At 38.5% G+C, this 21,822-nt stretch overlaps 1 protein-coding gene across 2 annotated transcripts in view; it reads right to left on the bottom strand.

Annotated features, from left to right (window-relative positions):
- Window positions 1-17,646, bottom strand: part of LOC133859298 (LEAF RUST 10 DISEASE-RESISTANCE LOCUS RECEPTOR-LIKE PROTEIN KINASE-like 1.4) — a 33,098-nt gene extending 15,452 nt beyond the window's left edge. The window contains exons 1-2 of one of the 2 annotated variants that reach the window (XM_062294657.1): window positions 16,817-17,646; window positions 1,744-1,770 (exon numbers count right to left, since the gene is read on the bottom strand). In XM_062294657.1, the coding sequence (XP_062150641.1) occupies window positions 1,744-1,770; window positions 16,817-17,540 (751 nt within the window). In that variant the 5' untranslated portion in view covers window positions 17,541-17,646. Of the gene's footprint in view, window positions 1-1,743; window positions 1,771-4,235; window positions 5,110-16,816 lie in introns of those variants that run through there. The other variant, XM_062294652.1, reaches the window with a different exon arrangement.
- Between the last annotated feature and the right edge of the window lie 4,176 nt (window positions 17,647-21,822).

The raw sequence follows: 21,822 nt of genomic DNA on the forward strand, positions 1-21,822 counted from the left end.
TGAAAGCGTGATAAAAATGATTGTCGGGGACATTACCTACTGCAGGCCTCCTAGTCGCAGGCCTCGTTGCTTGTAGCCTTGTACGCAGCCCCATTTTCTCTACTTTTTCTTCCAAGTATAATAACGAAGAAACTTTATTTAACTTTTTTGAATTTTTATTATATTTGTAATTATTCGCTTAAACTTTAATAACTCTTAATTTTATGTATTTATTTTTTAATTTCACAAATCTGTTAAGATTTTCTTTTAAATTCTAACTGAGGGGTGTCAAAATTTTTCAAATACCCTTATTTTTTTAAGAAAAAAAAATTACAAAAATTTAAGCATTGACAATAATTTAACGGAATTTGTAAAAATTTACACACCTGAATATTTGAAAGTCTTTATATAATTATATCTATATTAAAGGATTTAATAGAAAATCTTAACGGAGTGGTGAAATTGAAAAAAAAGTTGAAAGATGTATACATTAAATTGAGAGTTTTTGAAATTTATGGAGTAATTGTAAAAGTTGTGACAATTTAAGGGAGTTACGTGAAGTTTTTCCTAATACATTTTACCTTATTAACAATATAAAGAGGTAACTACATTTTTTCCTCATCAACTACAAGCCATTGTCAACATGCCCCCATGAACTGACACCTAGACCAAAAGAGAGTATTCAACTACCAACTTTACATACTTTGCCCCATTCCGTCAGTTTAATTCGTGAAAAGACTTAAATACCCTAACTCAAATTCAAAAATGACATAAATGCCCTCAATTTTTTTTAAATATATTAATTTTAACATTTTTTTTTATTAAACTGTTGGAGGGCATTTTGGTCTTTAAACTAAAATTAACGCAAAAAAATGACATATTCCGTCCAAGTTAACGGGATTCCCTGACGGAGGGAGGCAAAGTATGTAAAGTTGGTAGTTCACCGTAGTTGGATGCTCTCTTTTGGTCGATGTCAGTTCATGGGGGCATGTTGACAATGACTTGTAGTTGATGGGGGAAAAGGTAATTACCCACAATATAAAATAGATGTTAAATCACCATTTATCCTAAAAGTTTAAGCAGATAGAAAGAAATAAATTTAATCACTTAATCAATACTTTACCAATAAAAAAAATGGTGATCAAATTTTGTTATCACTAAGGTAATGGTGATCAAATTTTGTTATCTCTATGGTACGGAAAACTAGCAGGAGATGGTACAACCTCTTAGCCTAAATTGCCTAATGACACTTTCATCTTCATAAGAGATGGTACATAAGATTTCATATTTAAGCTCCTGAATACAATTAATCAGGGGCGGAACCAGAATTTTTTGTAAGGGGGGACAAACTTATATAAAGACGTAACTACGTATATAAGTATATAAGTATATAAGTACAGTAGTTTTTCTCTGTGTGTGTTTTTACATGTTTATGTAAAATAAAAAATATAAAAACCTTAAATTTAATTCCATATTAAATTGTAAGTCATTATTCTATGAAAAAGTTATATGTCTATTTTAAAATCATAATTAGGCATGGTATATCACAATTCACAAGGAAACATTTACTTTATAATGATGTATAATTGCAATTGAAACAGTGTGCTTATCCATTCCTTTTCATGTATTTGTTTTTTACTAGAGATAGAATTCACCTTCTAGATTAAAATCAAACAAACTAAACAATACAAAACCCACACAGATTATCAATTATCTTTATATATAAGAAACATAGTGCGAATCAAGATGAGGATCAAAACATACCAGGAGCAGCAGTAGGAGTCAAAGGCTCTGCAAAACAAAAACCCACGAAACTAAATCACTAATAACAATAATTTTCCAGGAGAAGAGAGAATAATTAGTTGGATCTCAGAAACTTTCCTGACTAAAATGACATTTTCCTTCATTACAAACAGCAACAAAGGGGAAATTAGAAAAATAGAAGAGTGGGGTATGGTGAAAATGAATGGCATGCGCAGTTAGCGGCAGTGGGTGCGGAGACTTTGCAGGCAGCGGGAGGGAGTTAGCCTTGGTGACATTCAAGACGACACCGAGAGAAGCACTACTCTTGAAGGCCTCACATAGGCATGCGGCATTAGCCTTGAGCACAATCTTGAGGCCAACGCAGCAAACAACTTGGCGATTGTATGATCATTAATTGAGACGTGTAGGTGCAGGTGCAAGCAGCATGCTTGACTAGCTTGTGATATGACGTGGGCTCAAGTCTCAAGGAAAAAAAAAAAATCAAGTTTGGATATTTGGTTAGAAAGAAACAGTAAAAATAAGGATATTTCTTGTCTTTTAAAATGAAAGAAGGGTCAAAATATAAAGAAAATTTTTTAAAGGGAACGAAAAAATTATTTTGGAAGGACAAATTTATAAATTTACATGTTTTTAAGATAAATTTCAAAATTTTTGGAGGGACATTCGTCCCCCACCCATACACGGGTTCCACCACTGCAATTAATCCCTGCTCGATGTATGAGTCAATACCCAAAAAAAAAAAAAAAAATTTATTCCTATAACTAGGACTTTAATGATCCTAAACATAGTTTGTTAGTTGGAAAAGATCATGATCTGTTTACATACATATCTATTAATTACTGTTCTAAGGTTGCTTAAGACACTAATCGATCTACAATAGTTTTTGGTTGTTCCACGATCCAATGTACTTAAACAGTTACTCGAGCAATTATTCAACTAATATATATATATGGATTCGTAAAAGAAGGTATAAAAAGAAAGGCAACCTACTAGATGATTAGTGACTAGCCTAAAGAAAAACTAATATAATATTAGTGATTATTTCAGGAAGAATACTGTTAATATTATCTAATTTCCTATTTACTGTATTTTTCTTATATTAACATCACCTCACACCTTTATAACTTAAGCGACACGATAGAATCTTTTCAATTCTTTTATTAACTGATTTATATATAAAAATTTCATTTGCTTTAGGTTGGAAACTAATGGTTGGCTCTGTCTACAAAGACTTTAGATTTTTTTTTTTTTTTGACATTTCCACAAAAAAAAATGAACGAGAGATTTGAATTAGTAACCTCCACTTCATGATGTGTGATCCCCAACTGATTGAACTACTTCTCAGGAAGACAAAGACTTTAGATTTGCTCATGAGGGTTAAATTATATCCAGTCTGTTTTCACTTTTTAGATTATTTTATATACAATTTTAAATATGAATCTTTTGTTAATTAAATCGTATATCTACCTTAGTTGTGGTGATTTATCATTCGATGAATACCATAATTGAAAAATGATTCACTAATGAAACTATAATAGTTGCTACTTGATTTATACATAAGTAAATATTCAGAATCGTAATTATTTTTCCTACTCATACAATGAATTCCTCATATATTCTATTAATATTTATTTTAGTAAATAGAATCATATATGGAAACCATATATTTATTAGAGACCCACCTAATTTTGTTGTCTATTTTTGGTCCCACTTGGAACCCAAGAAGTCAAAGAGCTACTTCAATGAAAAGGAAATTAAGCTTATTAATTATTCTCCCCTAATATATTAAAAAGCTAAGTATTTTCTAGTGAATCAGCTGTAGCAGTTAATTATTTCTTAGTTTGACCGATTTGCTTTACCAAAAGTTACCAAAAACAGTTTCAGGTCACTGGTTATTTGGGGCAAAATTTAGGGTTCACAATTTTTAACACAATTTATAAACTAGACATGAAATTTGTAGGTTATGATTAATTTATATAGTTTTATACCTATGTATTGATATGACCTGAACCCAGGGGCGGAGCTAGGATTTAGGATTTGGAGGGATCAAATTGAAAAAAAAAAAAAAACAAAAAAAAAAAAAAAAAAAAATTGGAGGGAACAAAACCAAAAAAAAAAAAAAAAAAAGGGGTAAAATTTTAATTTTAATTTTTTTTTTTTTTTGGGAGAAACCCCTGGCCGAACCCGACATGTCATATATGGCTGATAATTTTTAACACGATCTGCGAAACCCGACACAAACTCAACAAAAAATTAGTAGTTTAGAATTGAAAAGTCTTACCTGTTTAATTAAATGAGTTGAGGTAAAATTGACTTATATAGTCCTATATTCATATTCATACCTCGGTACCACTTAAACACGACAAGTGAACATAAATTATAACCCTACAAAAGAAATTATACTAGAAAAATTGCTGAAAAAAGTGTTGTGCTTTGATGGTTTCCACTCTGAAGATAAGGTGTAGTGAGGATGCGCATAAATACGTACGTACCTAGTTTAGATGGGGAGAAATAGCATGTTGGTCGATTCAACTCGAGGTTATAACCACAGTCTGTCGTGCAGTTCCTACACGCTGCAGAATCCACCTTCCATTCCACATCGAATCCTTCTCTAATGACTCGCTCTAATTCCGACAAAACCAACATATCTGTGAATGGATTTCTGAGAAGAATTGGGACAACCACGCTTACATTGCATTTCTCATGAGGCCCATGAGCTCCCACCTCCACCTGCACATCCCCACTTATGGGGCAACTGAATTGTCCAGGGAGAGGTAACAAAGAAGCACAACCGTAGGCTATTGTAATATCCTGGTAACCTGGGGTGCCATAATCAAAAAGTGTGGGGTCGAGAGTGGTATTCACCAATACTGGCGAACAAATTCCGGTCAAGTAGTCTTCTCTTGAGATTTTGAGTATTTGGGTTTTGGGATTGACATCTAGCACGCGGTATGTCACGTTCATAATCTCTATGGTTGTAGCACTTTCCTCGCAGTTGAGCTTCAGTCCAGGATGCCCACAACCACTGGGTCGGTTTTCTCCCCAGAAAGGAAACCCGATGTTGATCTCTCCGCAGTTGAACAAATTGCTACAGCTCGACAAGTGGGAATCGTCGTCGCATAGAGATATGGGAATCTCGACGAAAGTTACCAACAAGAAGAAATATAAAGAAAGAAGAAAAGGGGACGGTGAGAGAAGCCAGGAATCCATAATTTCCTGATCAGAGGAAAAGGTTGGTAGGATATTTGAAGGGTAATCTTTTGAATTAAGGAAAATACTGGAAGCGGATATGAGTAACAATCGACCGTGGAGCACTAGCGGGGAAGATGACGAGTAGGAAAGTGACAGCATTTGGGCATCTAGTTGATTCTTAATGACTTAATGTATACGTAATGATTATTTTAACGCCCAACGTACTACTTAATTTGTCGTATTAGTAATTACTTCATTACATCTATTGGCATGCATGTGTTATCAAATATAAAATTAATTGATAAAAGTTGTTGGAGAAATAATCGGCTCCAAAGACACATGGGCCGAGTCCATTGGGTTGGCCCGGCCTGATCAGACCTAAGTAAAAGACCATTCGTTATCTCCAAAAAGACACATATCTCGAGTATATCAAGATAAGACTTTTATCCAATCAAATACGGGATAAGGTACCTAATAGTATGACGTCAGACGTCAGACGTCAGACGAAGAGGTAATGTCCTACCCAGCTTGGACTTTACTACCCAATTTGAATTCTATGAAGATAAGATTAAATGCAATGTGATCTAGGACTCAGACTCCTAATCAGATTATGCTCAAAGTATTCTAGTAGTTCTATAACTGTGAACTGTGAGCCTATAAATAAGACTATTACGCTAGGTATTTTTGACAGGCAGATTTTCTAAGCTCTGAGATTATTGATACTCTCCAGAAAATAAATAGTTTGAACTAACTTAGGCATCGGAGTGGGGGTATGGTCGGCACCCCCACGAGTCGACGAGCCGTTTATTATTTTGCAGACCACGAGGAGAGCGAATATCAAGGAAGGCAACGAATCACAAGACAACACGTCTCCGTACCGAAAACTGTACCAACAGTTTGGCGCCGTCTGTGGGAACCAACGTAGTTCTCTCAAAAATAAATCTGCAACGGTGACTGCGTGATCAAATTGAATCTAAAAATCTCTCTTCGCCAATAGACAAAGATTTCTGTGATCTCAGATCTGAATCTAATCACACCAAATCGGTGTTGGCAATATACTAGATCTACGCTCAGAGAAAACCCGAGTCTGTGTTGTTTCTTCAGGCCCCAAAAAGCTACATCAAAGAGAGAAGAAAATAAAGGCCCAGCAAAAAGAAAAGATGGGTCAAGAAGAAAAAAAAAAAGCTGTAGGAGATCAGAGTTCCCCGCCTCCATGAAAGTCCAACTTGGGATGCTCTCCTTTGACCTCGAAGCTATCGACTAATCCTTTGAGACCCGTTGCAGTCTCCATCAAGCCCACGGACTCCCAGAGGTTCCAATAATGACCGCGTGGAGCCCGTGAACTCCCCGGCACTTCGGGTCTTCGCACAGTGAAACGTTGGAGCCCCTAACTATATTGTTCACTTCTGGAGATCTTCAGGCAAGGACGACTTTGCTGATGGTGGACGGAATCTCGACGGAACAATGACTGCCCATGATGAGCCCCTGTTCATCGTGGGTAATGGGTTAGAAGGTACCGGACCTCCAAGATAATGACTAGACCCGAGACTTCATGCACCAAATGAGTGCTCGCTTTTATCAGAAAAACAGGGCAATTGAAATACAATATCTGGTCTGCAATATTTGCTTTCTTTAATGAGCCCTGGCCGGGTATTGCTTCGGGCTCTTGATCTGCACAAAATTGGAGTTCTCCTCTGTGGATGTGTAAGATTAAGGCTGGCCATTGCTGGTTACGTGGATGAGTACTCGCACAATTTTCACGTTACAATCTATGTTGAAGCGATCTCAAGGATAGAGCTTTTTTGACTCATTCCAAGAAGAAGAAATCAAGAAAGGCAATAGCATCACCGCAAGAGCCGGATCATACGTCCACCGTCAAGTCGTGCTGGAGCCCGAGGACATCTCGGCAGTGGACCAGATTTTCCAGGCCCTAGCCCACTGCCGCTGTGTAGGCGAGACCACCATTATTTGGTAGTCACTCAGTGAAGAAGACGATCTAGTGGCTGATTCTACTAAGATTCAGACAGAACCAAGTTCAAGATGAGTTTTTACTGTCCTTGGTTTATCAATCTCTCTGAGGCACAAACTTAATTATTTGTCTAATTCATATACTCTGAGTATTGGCATCAAATTAGCCATCTTGTTGTTCGATTCTTGCTTTGAGGGTTTCCCTTTGATTGCAGAGACAGTAAGTCAGGTGCCTTTGCAATTGTGGATTATATGAAGAGGTACCACGGAGCGTTCTATTTTGGTGTGCATCAATTGTGGTTAGGCACCCTTCAACGAGGTTGAAATAGAGTGGGAAGCCCCAGTAATCGGGGGGAGACGTCGGAAAAAGGAAGAACGATGTGCAGAAAGGCTGAAAGTAAAGAGGCTCAACCCGAATCGGTTAGACCGCGAATTCGGATCCTCTCCCCCAACCCAGTGACCACCAGTTACCAAGCCGTGGTTTCCATAGGTGCACATCAGAGAAATTGAAAGGAGCCAGTCCATCGCCCAAGCTTTGTCTTGGAGATTCGGCCAACGTCCAGGACAGAGAGTAGGACGCAGTCAGGACCCCTTGCTCTGGTTTTCGCGGCTCAAAAACCGTGAACCTTTGAGACTCACCTAGAAGTTTCTGGAATCCCGAGGATCCAAACCCCCAAGGCAACGTGGGGTCCTGTGGCGCTAGGCAGTTCTAGTTATCGGTCATGCAGATTTTATATACAAGGATGGTCTGACGCGAGAGAACGGAGGCAGAGCTGTAGTCAACGCCTTCCAATTCGTTAGGCAGTGTGATATTCTCATTATTTGGGTTGTTAATGAGCAATGACCCACTAGGGAGAGATGCTGAACTTTTCCACTGGCACTTCTACCTCCAGAGTCTTGAAAATGTCGAATAGTGGAGAATTCTTAAAGAAGACCCAGAGATGCGATTGTCGGTGTAATACCGAACTCGCATCCGGACACTCCAAGAAGTTCCAGAAGCCTCCTCCACGAAGCCATCTCGTCTGTAGAGCACCACGTTAAGTCTGGGTCTGGTAGTTGTGAAGTCAAGGGGCGTGATGTCTTCTCCGGTATCTGGGTCTTTGCATGGGCTTCTGATGACTAGTTCAGCTCTGAGGAAGAAGATGGAGACACGGTGCTGTGGACACAAACAAAATTTCAAAGTGTGGATTGTGAACACAAAGCGCTGTACAAGGAATGGTTTTGGCCGAAATCTTGAACCAGAACCCCTCATGAGTAATTCCAACGGGTCAGATAGAGAAAAAAGATTGACATAGGAGCGTGAAAGGCTCGGTCGATGGCTAGTAGACCCGGAACTCCACCATCGTCTCGTGACCCACCAAAGATCTGGAAGCCGTGGCAGCACCAGATCGCAGCCTAGGCTTTTCTCATTCACCTTGATGTCAGGAGGCTGCAACAATTCAAAAGAAAGAAGAAGAGGCAGCCACGTTGCTCTTCCCCTGAAGCTACATCGAAAAGAAGGCAACTGGCCAAAAAGCTAAAAGTAAAGAAAGAAGACACTAGCTCTAGGCTGGGTCTGGGTAGGATTTTTTAACCCAAGAAGGCCTGATCCAGTTAGCCCAAACAGGTTGGCAAAAAAAAAAAAAAAGGTACTCTGAGGGGTGAGTGCAGTGTAAACTCCGAGGTGTTTTATCCCGAGGTGGAAACTCTCTAAAAAGTTAGATCCGAGGGTGTTCTACTGAGGAGAAAAGTTAGATCCGAGGTGTTCTACCGAGGAGAAAAGCTAGATCCGAGGATATTTTACCGAGAACAAAAGATAGATCCGAGAGTGTTCTACCGAGGAGAAAAGTTAGATCCGAGGTGTTTTACCGAGGAGGAAAGTTAGATCTGAGGGTGTTCTACCGAGGAGAAATGATAGATCCGAGGGTGTTCTACCCAAGTGAAAAGATTGATCTGAGGGTGTTTTACCAAGGTGAAAAGATAGACTCGAGGGTGTCATACCGAGAAGAAAGTATAATCCGAGAAGTTTGATCCGAGGGTGTTCTACCAAGGAGAAAAGATAGACCCGAGGGTGTTCTACCGAGACGAAAAGTATGTACCGAGATGATACATACTGAGAATATTATTCCGAGGGTACTATCCCGAGGAGACTATGCCCGAGCTCCTAGTTTCAAATGGCACACTCTGAGGACCCCTCCAGATTTGTCATCCTCTGAAAGGCACAATCACGTGCCGAGGGACCAATCCAAACCGATGGTCCAGTTTGAAGAACTCTCCCATAGAGCCTCATATCAAGTAGTGTGCAAGATAAGGGACTCCAATTAAGACGGTTCATCTTTATCGAATTCATCAGATAAGTTCATACTCTTCTTTTACAAACATGATTTATGTTAAAGTAAGGATAAATGTTGGTTTTTATTTTATAAACCAGAATATATATATATCTATATATATATTGTACGCTTTGCCGAAAAATATATATATTTTGATAAAATAGACTCATGTGTTGAGGCCTCACTCCTGCCGTGAGTGAAAGGATCACAAAATCATCCCGACGGATGAAAAGAATATATGGTGCTACTGTGCATTCTGCTATTTTGTTTTAGTATATGCAGTGCTTTGTTAACCCTTTTCGTAGAAAAGATATGGGGAGACAACCCCTACAACAAATTATACAAGGAAAGTCTCTCGGTTAGTCTAATACCGAGAGCCAGGGAGACAACCTTGCAGAGAAAACAAGGAAAGTCTCTCAGTTAGTCCAACACCGAGAGCAAGGAGGAATAGACAGTCCCCAGGCATTGATTGATCTTTGCTAAGAATAAAGCAGCAGTCCGGAACAGACTAAAAGCACTTCTTCATCAAACTTCTCCAAAGATGATCAAGCTACATCAACATCCACCCGACTTCCTCCCTCGAACGACTCGAAAGAGTTATGGTGGGGATGCTCAGGGAAGAACCCTCGGACAACCTGAAGGGGTTATGGAAAGGATTCAATGGGAAGAAACCCCTCGATTGGGGGTTTCCGAAGGGATGAGGATTAGAATCCTCCCGATTCAATTCCTCGGACAACCCGAAAGGGTCATGGAAAGGATACAAAGGGAAGAAACCCCTCAGTTGGGGGTTTCCGAAGGAATAAGGCTAAGGATATCCAGAAAAGAATCCGTCCGAATCCTTTCCTTGGACAACCCGAAAGGGTCATGGAAAGGATACAAATGGAAGAAACCTCCCGGTTGGGGGTTTTCAAAGGGATAAGGTTAAGGATATCCCAATAAGAATCCGTCCAAATCCTTTTCTCAGACAACCCAAAGAGGTCATGGAAAGGATTCAATGGGAAGAAACCTTGGGGGTTTCCGAAGGGATAAGGTTAAGAATTGGCCCGAGTCCTTTTCTCGGACGACCCGAAAGGGTTATGGAAAGGATACTAAGGCGAGATTGGAGATTTCTGAAGGATAAGGATAAAGATAATCTAAGGCTTCATCACCACAAGATATGGCTCCTAAAAGACCGAGATAAAGGCAAAATTCACCAAAGCTGATTCAAGCTCTCGGGCAGAAATCTCACAAGAAGAGGCTCAAACTTAAGAGGGATACCCAAGTGCTTGACTATTTGCCTCGAACGACTTAGCCCGCGGTCGCAGACTAAAGTTATGGGGGGTAGCTCAGGGAAGATAAAGCTGCTGCAAAGGAAGGTAAAGCTCAGCGACCTGACTACCCACCTCGAACAACTTAGCCTGCGGTCGCAGACTAAAGTTATGGAAGGTAGCTCCGGAAGGTAAAGCTTCAGAATGTTAAAGATTCAGAATGACAAAGCTTCCGGATGACAAAGCTTCATGAAGATAAATCTTCAGAAAGGTAAACAGGAAGGTAAAGCTTCAGAATGATAAAGCTTCAGGAAAGATCCAGGAAGATAAAGATTCAGGAAGAAAAAGCTTCAGTATGACAGAGCTTTAGGATGACAAAGCTTCAGGAAGCATCATCCAAGATACCAAGATGACCTGACTATCCGCCTCGAACGACTTAGCCCGCGGTCGAGGACTAAATTTATGGGGGGTAGCTCAACAAAGTTAAATCTTCTACAAAAGGGAAAAATCACCAAAGCTGCACCAAGCTCTCGAAAGCTCAGGAAGGTAAAGCTTCAGAAAGGTAAACAAGAAGGTAAAGCTTCAGAATGAAAAAGCTTCAGGAAAGATCCAGGAAGATAAAGATTCAAGAAGATAAAGCTTCAGGATAACAAAGACTCAGGAAGGAAAAGATTCAGGAAGGTAAAGCTTTAGGAAGATAAAGCTTCAGAAAGATAAAGCTTCAGGAAAGATTCAGGAAGATAAAGCCTTAGGAAGATAAAGCTTCAGGAATGTAAAGCTTCAGAAAGATAAAGCTTCAGAAAGGTAAAGCTTCAGAATGATAAAGCTTCAAGAAAGATCCAGGAAGATAAAGATTCAGGAAGATAAAGCTTCAGGATGACAAAGACTTAGAAAGGCAAAGATTCAGGAAGGTAAAGATTCAGGATGACAAAGACTCAGGAAGGAAAAGATTCAGGAAGGTAAAGCTTCAGGGAGGTAAATCTTCAGGACGAAAAAGCTTCAGTATGACAGAGCTTCAGGAAAGATTCAGAATGATAAAGCTTCAGGAAGGTAAAGCTTCAGGAAGAAAAAGCTTCAGAATGACAGAACTTCAGGAAAGATTCAGGAAGATAAAGCTTCAGGAAGGTAAAGCTTTAGAAAGATAAAGCTTTAGAAAGGTAAAGCTTCAGAATGATAAAGATTCAGGATGATAAAGATTCAGGAAGGGAAAGATTCAGGAAAATAAAGCTTCAGGAAGGCAAAGCTTCAGGAAGATAAAGCTTCAGAAAGGTAAAATTTCAGAAAGATCAAGTTTCAGGAAGATAAAGTTTCAGGAAGACAAAGCTTCAGGAAGATATAAGCTTCAGGATGACAAAGCTTCAAGTTGACAAATCTTCAGGAAGCATCGTCCAGGATACCAAGATGACTTGACCAAGCTCTCCGATCAAGATCTCTTAGGAGCAGCTCGGACAAAGATACGGGGAGACAACCCCTACAACAAACCTTACAGGGAGACAACCCCTATAACAAACCATACAGGGATACCACCTCTACAAAAAATAACCAAGTAAGTTCATCGATTCTAAAAAGATTTTTCCCTCCTAGTCCCGGAGGTCGAAACAAAAAGATTTTTGAAACAAAAGATTTTTCCCTCATAGTCACGGAGGCCAAAACCAAAAATATTTTCCTCCTAGTCTAAGAGGTTGAACAAAAGATTTTTCCTATCCTCCTCGGAGTTAACTTACGCAAATCGATTGTTTGTTTAAGTTATTAGAGGATAAGTCAGAATTGATTTGTTATGGAAAGTTTTTCCATAACAAAGAATTCAAACATTATAAAGTTCAAAAATAAAGATATTCACAGGTGAGACCAAGCTACATGGTGTTCAGATTAGAAGATTCGGTACGCTAAGCACAAAACATCGGGCCACCAAAAGCCTCTAGCTGTTGTAAGTCTCGGACAACTAAAGCCTCAGCACCAGTCTGAGCCTCCAAAGCCGCCAAAAGAGATTTTTGTGGAAGCAATCTGAGAACCACTACCGATGAAGAAGCTTCGGTGTTCTCTCAGAGTGGCATTTCACCACGATCTTGGTGAAATCAACTACATCAGTCCGATCCATCTCCTACCGAGAGTAGGAGATCATCTTCACAACTTTGGCCCGACCGACAATATTATGTAGAGGCACTTATGTAGAAGATATTTATGAGGAGTTGCTATTCGTACTCTGACAGATCATAAGTGCCCAAGATTTGAATTGGCATCCATCAGGTCTGACACTACTCCAATCTAGAGATTCGAAGCACTATTTGCTATAATTACTTTGAAAGAGGCAACAATTGTCAGATACAGATTATGGAAGATCAAAATTCAGAAATTGAGGTACTTAATTCTCTTACATTCTAAATTCAAATAAGAGAATTAGGGGGGTAACTGTTGGAGAAATAATCGGCTCCAAAGACAGATGGGCTCGGCCCGGCCAGATCAAACCTAAGTAAAAGACCATTCGTTATCTCCAAAAGACACATATCCCGAGTATATCAAGATAAGACTTTTATCCCATCAAATACGGGATAAGGTACCTAATAGTATGACGTCAGACGAAGATGTAATGTCCTACCCAGCTTGGACTCTACTACCAAATTTGAATTCTATGAAGATAAGATTAAAGGCTATGTGATCTAGAACTCAAACTCCTAATCAGATTATGCTCCAAGTATTCTAGTAGTTCTATAACTGTGAACTGTGAGCCTATAAATAAGACCACTACGCCAGGTATTTTTGACAGGCAGATTCTCTAAGTTCTGAGATTATTGATACTCTCCAGAAAATAAATAGTTTGAACTGACTTAGGCATCGGAGTGGGGGTATGATCGGCACCCCCACGAGCCGACGAGCCGTTTATTATTTTGCAGATCATGAGGAGAGCGAATATCAAGGAAGGCAACGAATCACAAGGCAACACGTCACCGGACCGGAAACTGTACCAACAAAAGTGTTGTAAAAACCGAAAAAAAAATGAAAAAGAAATAAATATTGCTTGAATATTTTTATGGTGGGAGTATAAAGTGAAAGAGAGTGAATCTGTAAACCAACTAATTAAAAGCAGTGGCGGTGGGAAAGCCGAAAAGAACAAAGAGCGCTGATCGAAAACCATGACCTCACTAAGTAGCAATTAGTTTTGCATTAATTAACCCGCGTTGAAATTAATACGGCAAAATTAGGTTTGGAGCGTGTAGCTCGCAAAATAGAGATGGGTACCTAATTTGAGATTTCCAGACTGCTGTTTTTCGTTTGATATTTTCCCAGTTGCCATGCATGATTTTCCCTAGTAGAAACAATTTCATCATAACTACGGGCTTCCTGAGGGCGGAAAATTTTCTCAAGAGTATATAACTTCAGAACTATGAAGTGTGAACCCATATAAGTTTTTGGCTTCAATTCTTTTTTCTTTTTTCTTTTTTATTTGTTCTCTTAAAACTTATGTGGTGGTTTAAGAACTTATTTGCGTGATGGCCACGCACCAATCTCCCACCTTCCACTACCACGATTGACTGCGGTTTTTAGACAAGCTGGTGCTTCCTGCTAGCGGCTCCCCCTCCCCTCACCGGGCTCTGTTGGTGGTTTTTTTTTTCTGTTGTCTTGTTTTTGTTTTTAGATGCAGTTTTTCCGGCCATCTTCATTGGCGGGGTGTTTTTCTGGCTGGTTGCTTGTCTTCACATGCTTTGTTGATGCCAGATCTGTTGTCGAATGCTATTTTTTTAACAAGTTGCAGCTACTACTATTTCGAAGTAGAGATATGTTTCACATCCTTTCTCCAATCCTCTCCCGTCCAATTCTTACAAATTTATTAGTGAATTTGTAGAATACACATCTAACTCCGTGAGGATCCCACAAATCTGATGATAAATTTACAAAGGAGTTGAACCCTTTAAAAAAATTTAAACCCTTAGTACAAAATTGATAAAAAGACAAACACTTTTGAACTACCAAACAAATAAAATACCTGTAGGTTTTTAGAAAGTTAACCACTCTTGAAAAAGTCCACCAAAAAGAAGCCTTAAAACATCACCTTTTATTCGCTCAAGTATCCCTTTATCTTAAAGACTGAGCCTCCTAAGTTTTGACGAATTCTGCTTATTCCTAACAAATGACAGATGAAAGCGTGATAAAAATGATTCTCTGGACATTACCTACTGCAGGCCTCCTAGTCGCAGGCCTCGTTGCTTGTCCGCAGCCCCATTTTCTCTACTTTTTCGTCCAAGTATAATAACGAAGCTTCAACGTTTAACTTTCTTGAATTTTTATTATATTTGTAATTATTTTCTTAAATTTTAAAAACTCATAATTTTGTGTATTTATTTTTCAATTTTACAAATCCGTTAGGATTTTCTTTTAAATCCTAATTGAGATGTGTTAAAATTTTCAAAATACCATTATTTTTTTAAGAAAAAAAATAAAAAACTTTAAGCATTGACAAAAATTTAACGAAATTTGTAAAAATATACATGTAAAAACCTGAATATTTGAAAGTCTATATATATTATAAATTGAGAGTTTTTAAAATTTATGGGGTAATTGCAAAACTACGACAATTTAATGGAGATACGTGAAGTTTTCTCTAATATATTTTACCATATTAAAAATAGAAAATAGATATTAAATTATCACTTATCTTAAAAGTTTAAGTTCATAAGAAGAGATAAATTTAATCACTTAATCAATACTTTAACAATAAAAAATATGCTAATCAAATTTTGTTATCTATAGGGTTCTGAAAACTAGCTAGTTAAGAGATGGTATAACCTCAATCTGAGCCTAAATTGCCTAATGACACTTTCATCTTCATAAGTATGAGACGGTACATAAGATTTCATGTTTAAGCTCCTGAATACAATTAATCCCTGCTCGATGAATGAGTCAATACCCAAAAAAAAAAAAAAAAAGATATTTATTCCTATAACTAGGACTTTAATGATCCTAAACATAGTTTGTTAGTTGGAAAAGATCGTGATCTGTTTACATACATATCTATTAATTACTGTTCTAAGGTTGCTTAAGACACTAATCGATCTACAATACTTTTTAGTTGTTCCACGATTCAATGTACTTAAACAGTTAAACATATTTACTCGAGCAATTACTCAACTAATATATATATATATATACTAGATGATTAGTGACTGGCCTAAAGAAAAACTAATATAATATTAGTGATTATTTCAGGAAGAATACTGTTAATATTATCTAATTTTCTATTTACTGTATTTTTCTTATATTAACATCACCTCACACCTTTATAACTTAAGCGACACGATAGAATATTTTCAATTCTTTTAGTAACTCATTTATATATAAAATTTCATTTGCTTTAGGTTGGAAACTAATGGTTGGCTCTGTCTACAAAGACTTTAGATTTGCTCATGAGGGTTAAATTATATCTGGTCTTGTTTTCTCTTTTTAGATTATTTTATATACAATTTTTAAATATGAATCTTTTGTTAATTAAATCGTATATCTACCTTATTTGTGGTGATTTATCATTCGATGAATACTATAATTGAAAAATGATTCACGACTCATTCACTAATGAAACTATAATGGTTGGTACTTGATTTATACATAAGTCAAATATTCAGAATCGTAATTATTTTTCCTACCCATACAATGAATTCCTCATATATTCTATTAATATTTATTTTAGTAAATAGAATCATATATGGAAACCATATATTTATTAGAGACCCACCTAATTTTGTTGTCTATTTTTGGTCCCACTTGGAACCCAAGAAGTCAAAGAGCTACTTCAATGAAAAGGAAAGCTTATTAATTATTCTCCCCTAATATATTAAAAAGCTAATTAGTATATTCCAGTGAATCAGCTGTAGCAGTTAATTATTTCTTAGCTTAACTAGTTTGCTTTACCAAAATTTACCAAAACAGTTTCAGGTCACTGGTTATTTGGTTCAAGCAATTAGAGTTGACAATTTTTTACACGATTTACAAATTCGACATGAAATTTGTAAGTTATGATTAACCTATATAATTTTATGCTTATGTATTAACACGACTTGAACCCAATAAGCCATATAAGGCTAATAATTTTTAACACGACCCACGAAACCTGACACGAACCCAACAAACAATTAGTAGTTTAAAGGTTGAAAAGTCTTGCCTGTTTAATTAAATGAGTTAAATTAAAGTTGGCTTATATAGTCTTGTATCCATATTTTTGTATTACTAAAACTTGACACGTGAATATAAATTGTCACCTAACAACGATATTATACTAAAAAAAAATTCCTGAAAGAAGTGTAGTGCTTTGATGGTTTCCACTGAAGATAAGGTGTAGTGAGGGTGCACACAATACGCGCGTACCTGGTTTAGATGGGGAGAAATAGCATGTTGGTCGATTCAACTTGGGGTTATAACCACAGTCTGTCATGCAGTCCCTACACGCTGCAGTATCCACCTTCCATTCCACATCGAATCCTTCTCTAATGACTCGCTCTAATTCCGACAAAACCAACGTCAATAATGGATTATTGAGAAGAACTGGGACAACCACGCTTACATTACATTCCCCATTAGGCCCATGAGCTCCCAGCTCCACCTGCACATCCTTACTTGTGGGGCAACTGAATTGTCCAGGCAAAGGTAATAAAGAAGAAGCACAACCGTAGGATAATGTAAGATTCTGGTAACCAGGGTCGCCATAATCAAAAAGTGTGGGGTCGAGAGTGGTATTCACTAATTCTGGCGAACAAATTCCGGTCAAGTAGTCTTCTCTTGAAATTTTGAGTATTTGGGTTTCGGGATTGACATCTAGCACGCGGTATGTCACGTTCCTAATCTCTATGGTCGTAACACTTTCCTCGCAGTTGAGCTTCAGTCCAGGATGCCCACAGCCACTGGGTCGGGCTTCTCCCCAGAAAGGAAACCCGATGTTGTTGATCTCTCCGCAGTTGAACAAATTGCTGCAGCTTGATGAGTGGGAATCATCACGGCATAGAGATACGGGAATCTCGAAGAAAGTTACCAACAACAAGAAATATAAAGAAAGAAGAAAAGGAGACGGTGAGGGAAGCCAGGAATATTCCATAATTTCCTGATTAGAGGAAAAGGTTGGTAGGATGTTTGATGGGTAATCTTTTGAACAAAGGAAAATACAGAAAGCGGATATGAGTGACAATCGACCGTGGAGCACTAGCGGGGAAGATGACGAGGATGAAGTGATAGCATTTGGGCATCTAGTTTATCACTTAATGACTTAATGTATACGTAATGATTATTTTAACGCCCAACTACTTAATTTGTCGTACGAGTCAGGGTATTTACTACCAGCAAACACAAAATGCATTTCATTACATCTATTGGCATACATATATGTTTATCAAATATAAATTTAATTGATAAAACTATTGTAAAAACCGAAAAAAAAAATGAAAAAGAAATAAATATTGCTTGAATATTTTTATGGTGGGAGTATGAAAGTGAAAGAGATCGAGCGAACCTGCAGTGGCGGTGGGAAAGCCGAAAAGAACAAAGAGCGCTGATCGAAAACCATGACGTGACCTCACCAAGTTGCAATTAGTTTTGCATTAATTAACCCGCGTTGAAATTAATGGGGAGTGATATCATTATTCGAAATTAATACGGCAAAATTAGGTGTGGAGGCTTATAAATCGATACTTTCTTTTCTTTTCTTTTTTTTAACAGAATAGCATGTGCTACTCATATATCTTCAAAGCCTCAAGGGCATACAAGGCGAGAAATGAGGGACAGACCCCTCACACTCTAAACCAGAAGGATTTAGCTTACAAACAGCTGCCTAGTAGAATCACTAATTTCACTAGAATTACATTAAATCCCTTAACTAAAAAAATTCTAGTAAAACTTGTGCTACATAAAGGCAAACTGTACATAGAACCAAGGGAAAATACAACACAAAGGCAAAAAACCCTAAATAAGTCGCCGGCAGTGGAAAAAAGGGGCTGATTCGCCGGAGTGACGGCGCGTGTGGGACACGCGCCGCATCCGAACGCACCCGGCCGAAGATCCGACACCGGAGACCCCAGACGCCGCCAAGCGCGGCCAGAAAGTGCGGAGCGTGGCCAGCACGCGCGGAAAATAAACAAAGACGTCCTGGCGCGTGAGGGCCACGTGCCAATCTTCGAGGACCTGCACGACCACAGCTTCCAGCACCCAGGGCAGAACACGGCAGGGACGACGGCTGGGTAGCGCGTGTCCACCAAGAGTCAACGGACATGCGTAGATCTGGTGTCGAAAATAAGAGAAAAACCGAGAAAGTCCGTCCAGAAAACATGCCGTTGACGACACCAAAACCGGCCTCACTCCACCGTCAACTGCTTAAGAAAGGTCATCCTGCCCAGAAACAGAAAGAAAAACAAAAACAAACACAGCCACCATAGCCAACAGCACTAGGGGCTAAACAACCACCACCGGTTCAACCGGAGGGAACAAAACTCTCCAGTCCTTAGACTGAGAGGAACAAAACAGCCGGGAGGAGGGAGGCGAGGCCTCCCTCCCCGGCGGAACGGTTCAACTAACAGGGGCTCTCAGAATGGGAGCTTTTCAGAGAGATAAGAAGATGCTCTCTTGTGACTGATAAATCGATACTTATGTGAGCGTGTAGCTCGCAAAATAGAGTTGGGTAGTGGGTACCTAAATTTGAGATTTCCAAGACTGCTATATATCTTTCGTTAGATATTTTCCCAGTTAACAAACAGGTTACAGAGCCATCTTGTTTCATTTTAAAAAGCCACACTTTAACATCCTTAATATCTGCTTCTCCATTTGAAGATGGAGCAACGGCAAATGAGTTTTACTTTATTTTATTTATTATTATTATTATTACTATTTTACATTGCAATACCTTTTTCAATTTTTGTAATTTTGTTTTCTTCATGTAACCGGTCTAATAGGTTACTGTGGAGGAAAATCTCTATAAAAAAGAAAGATAAGAATATGTTGTAATTGCATGTTATATGACTGTTATATAACTAAGATAACGTGACAGTAAAATTATATAGCATGTAGAAGATGTTGACATAATTTGCATTTGTTTCTCTTAGAGTAATTGTAGTTTAATTAAATAAAAATAGTTATAATTATCTATCTAAGCCAAAGTCTTTTAATTATTTGTAACACTATGGTGCATAAGTTATTTAATAGTAGATTTCTCCAAGTTAGCTAAAGTTGGAGTTATCTAAAAGTAGTTTATTTGTATTAGGAGTATATGTTAGAGTACAATAGAGGTAAGAGTTCATCTCTTATTCTTTGTCTCTGTAATTCTCTTATTTATATGCGTAAGTGATTAATAAAAAATAAGCATAATTAATTCGAAATCTTGTATTTGAAAAGATTTAAGTTTTTTCAGAATCTAAAAGATTTAAGTTCCCTCAAAACCTAATAATTTATCTCGTTATTTATTTGAAAAATCATTTACGTAACAATTTGATGCCAGAACAATATAAATGGTAAAGGTAGCTGCCCCTCGTAAGTGAGGGGTCACCCCCCATTTGATATATGAAGGGTGGGCTCCACTCACCGTTGCCACTTCTATTTTCTTGGTTTTTTATTTAGGATAAAATTATAATTTTACAAGGACATTGTCGGAAAATTTAGCAAAATTTTTACCCAACGATCAATTTGATATAAAATTCTAAGGATCAATTTAGTAATTTTCCCAAAACACTAAGAAGAATAAAATAAAATAGTGGAAGCTAGAATATTGAAGAGAACTTATTAAATATATGGGATAAATACTCTATTGGTATCTGAGTTTTACGTGTTTTTAAATTTAGTACCTCAGTTTTGTTTTGTATCATAGGTGGTACCTGAATTAAGGGTAAAAACCCATTTGGTACATCTGTTAGATTTTCCGTCCAAATTTTAACGCCTCGCCACGTGTCAACCGCTGAGGTTGACACGTGGCACTACATAAAAAAAAATTAAAAATTAAAAATTAAAATCTTTAGAAAATGATTAAAAATAATAAAATTTTAAAAAAGAAAATTAAAAAAAGAAAAAAGAAGCCACCCCCCTTGGCCACCATGGGGGTGGCCGGCCACCCCATTTTGGCCAAGGAGGTGGCCCAGCCACCCCCTTGGCCGGTCTGACCGGTCTGGGGTGGCCGAACCACCCCATAGGGGGTGGTTCGGCCACCCCACAGTTGAAAAAAAAAAAAAAAAAAAAAAAAATTTTGAAGGGTTTTGGCCCTAGGGGGTGGTTCGCAAAAAAAAATTGAGGGTTTGCCCTTGGGGGTGGCCGAACCACCCCCTAGGGCCAAAACCCTTCAAAAAAAAATTGAGGGTTGGCCCTTGGGGGTGGCCGAACCACCCCCGTGGCCCTAGGGGGTGGTTCGGCCACCCCCTAGGGCCCCCAGTCCGGCCGGTCTTGGGGTGGCCGCCCCGTGGCCCTAGGGGGTGGATCGGCCACCCCCTAGGGCCAAAACCCTTCAAATTTTTATTTATTTATTTTTTTTTTCAACTGTGGGGTGGCCGAACCACCCCCTATGGGGTGGTTCGGCCACCCCAGACCGGCCAGACCGGCCAAGGGGGTGGCTCAGCCACCCCTCTTCTTTTTTCTTTTTTTAATTTTTTTTTTAAAATTTTATTATTTTTAATCATTTTCTAAATATTTTAATTTTTAATTTTTAATTTTTTTTTATGTAGTGCCACGTGTCAACCTCAGCGGTTGACACTTGGCGAGGCGTTAAAATTTGGACGGAAAATCTAACAAAGGTACCAAATGGGTTTTTACCCTTAATTCAGGTACCACCTTAAAAAGGTTTTGAGAAACTCTATCTCAAGGTGACGATAGAGAGTGTTTCCATTGTAATTTATAGAGGCTGTACAAACATATTACAGAATTTTGTTTAATAATTTCCATAGAAACAAGGAGGGAATCAAGGAGGATGTTGGCCTTCTTTATCAGACACGCGTGAGCTGTCCATGATGATGTCTGGTGCTTTATCACTCCCCCTCAAATTGGGCTGTGGGTCAGGCCAGAGACCCAATTTGATCCGCAAATCAGCAAAGCACGGCTTGGACAGGGGCTTGGTGAAGATGTCAGCAAGTTGGCGGGTTGAGGGAACAAACCGTGTCTCAAGTGCACCCAGGGCAACACGTTCACGGACAAAATGATAATCTAGCTCAATGTGCTTAGTACGTCCATGGAAGACTGGATTGACAGTCATATGGAGGGCACTAAGATTATCACATAGAAGGGCTGGCGGCTTGAGCAGTGGGAGTCCAATGTCACGAAGGATAAAGGACAGCCAAGTTAATTCAGCAGTAGCGGATGCCATGGCACGATACTCGGCCTCTGCACTGGAGCGAGCAACGGTGGATTGCTTCTTA

The sequence above is a fragment of the Alnus glutinosa genome, chromosome 2 (assembly GCF_958979055.1).
Source record: "Alnus glutinosa chromosome 2, dhAlnGlut1.1, whole genome shotgun sequence".
Lineage (NCBI taxonomy): Eukaryota > Viridiplantae > Streptophyta > Magnoliopsida > Fagales > Betulaceae > Alnus > Alnus glutinosa.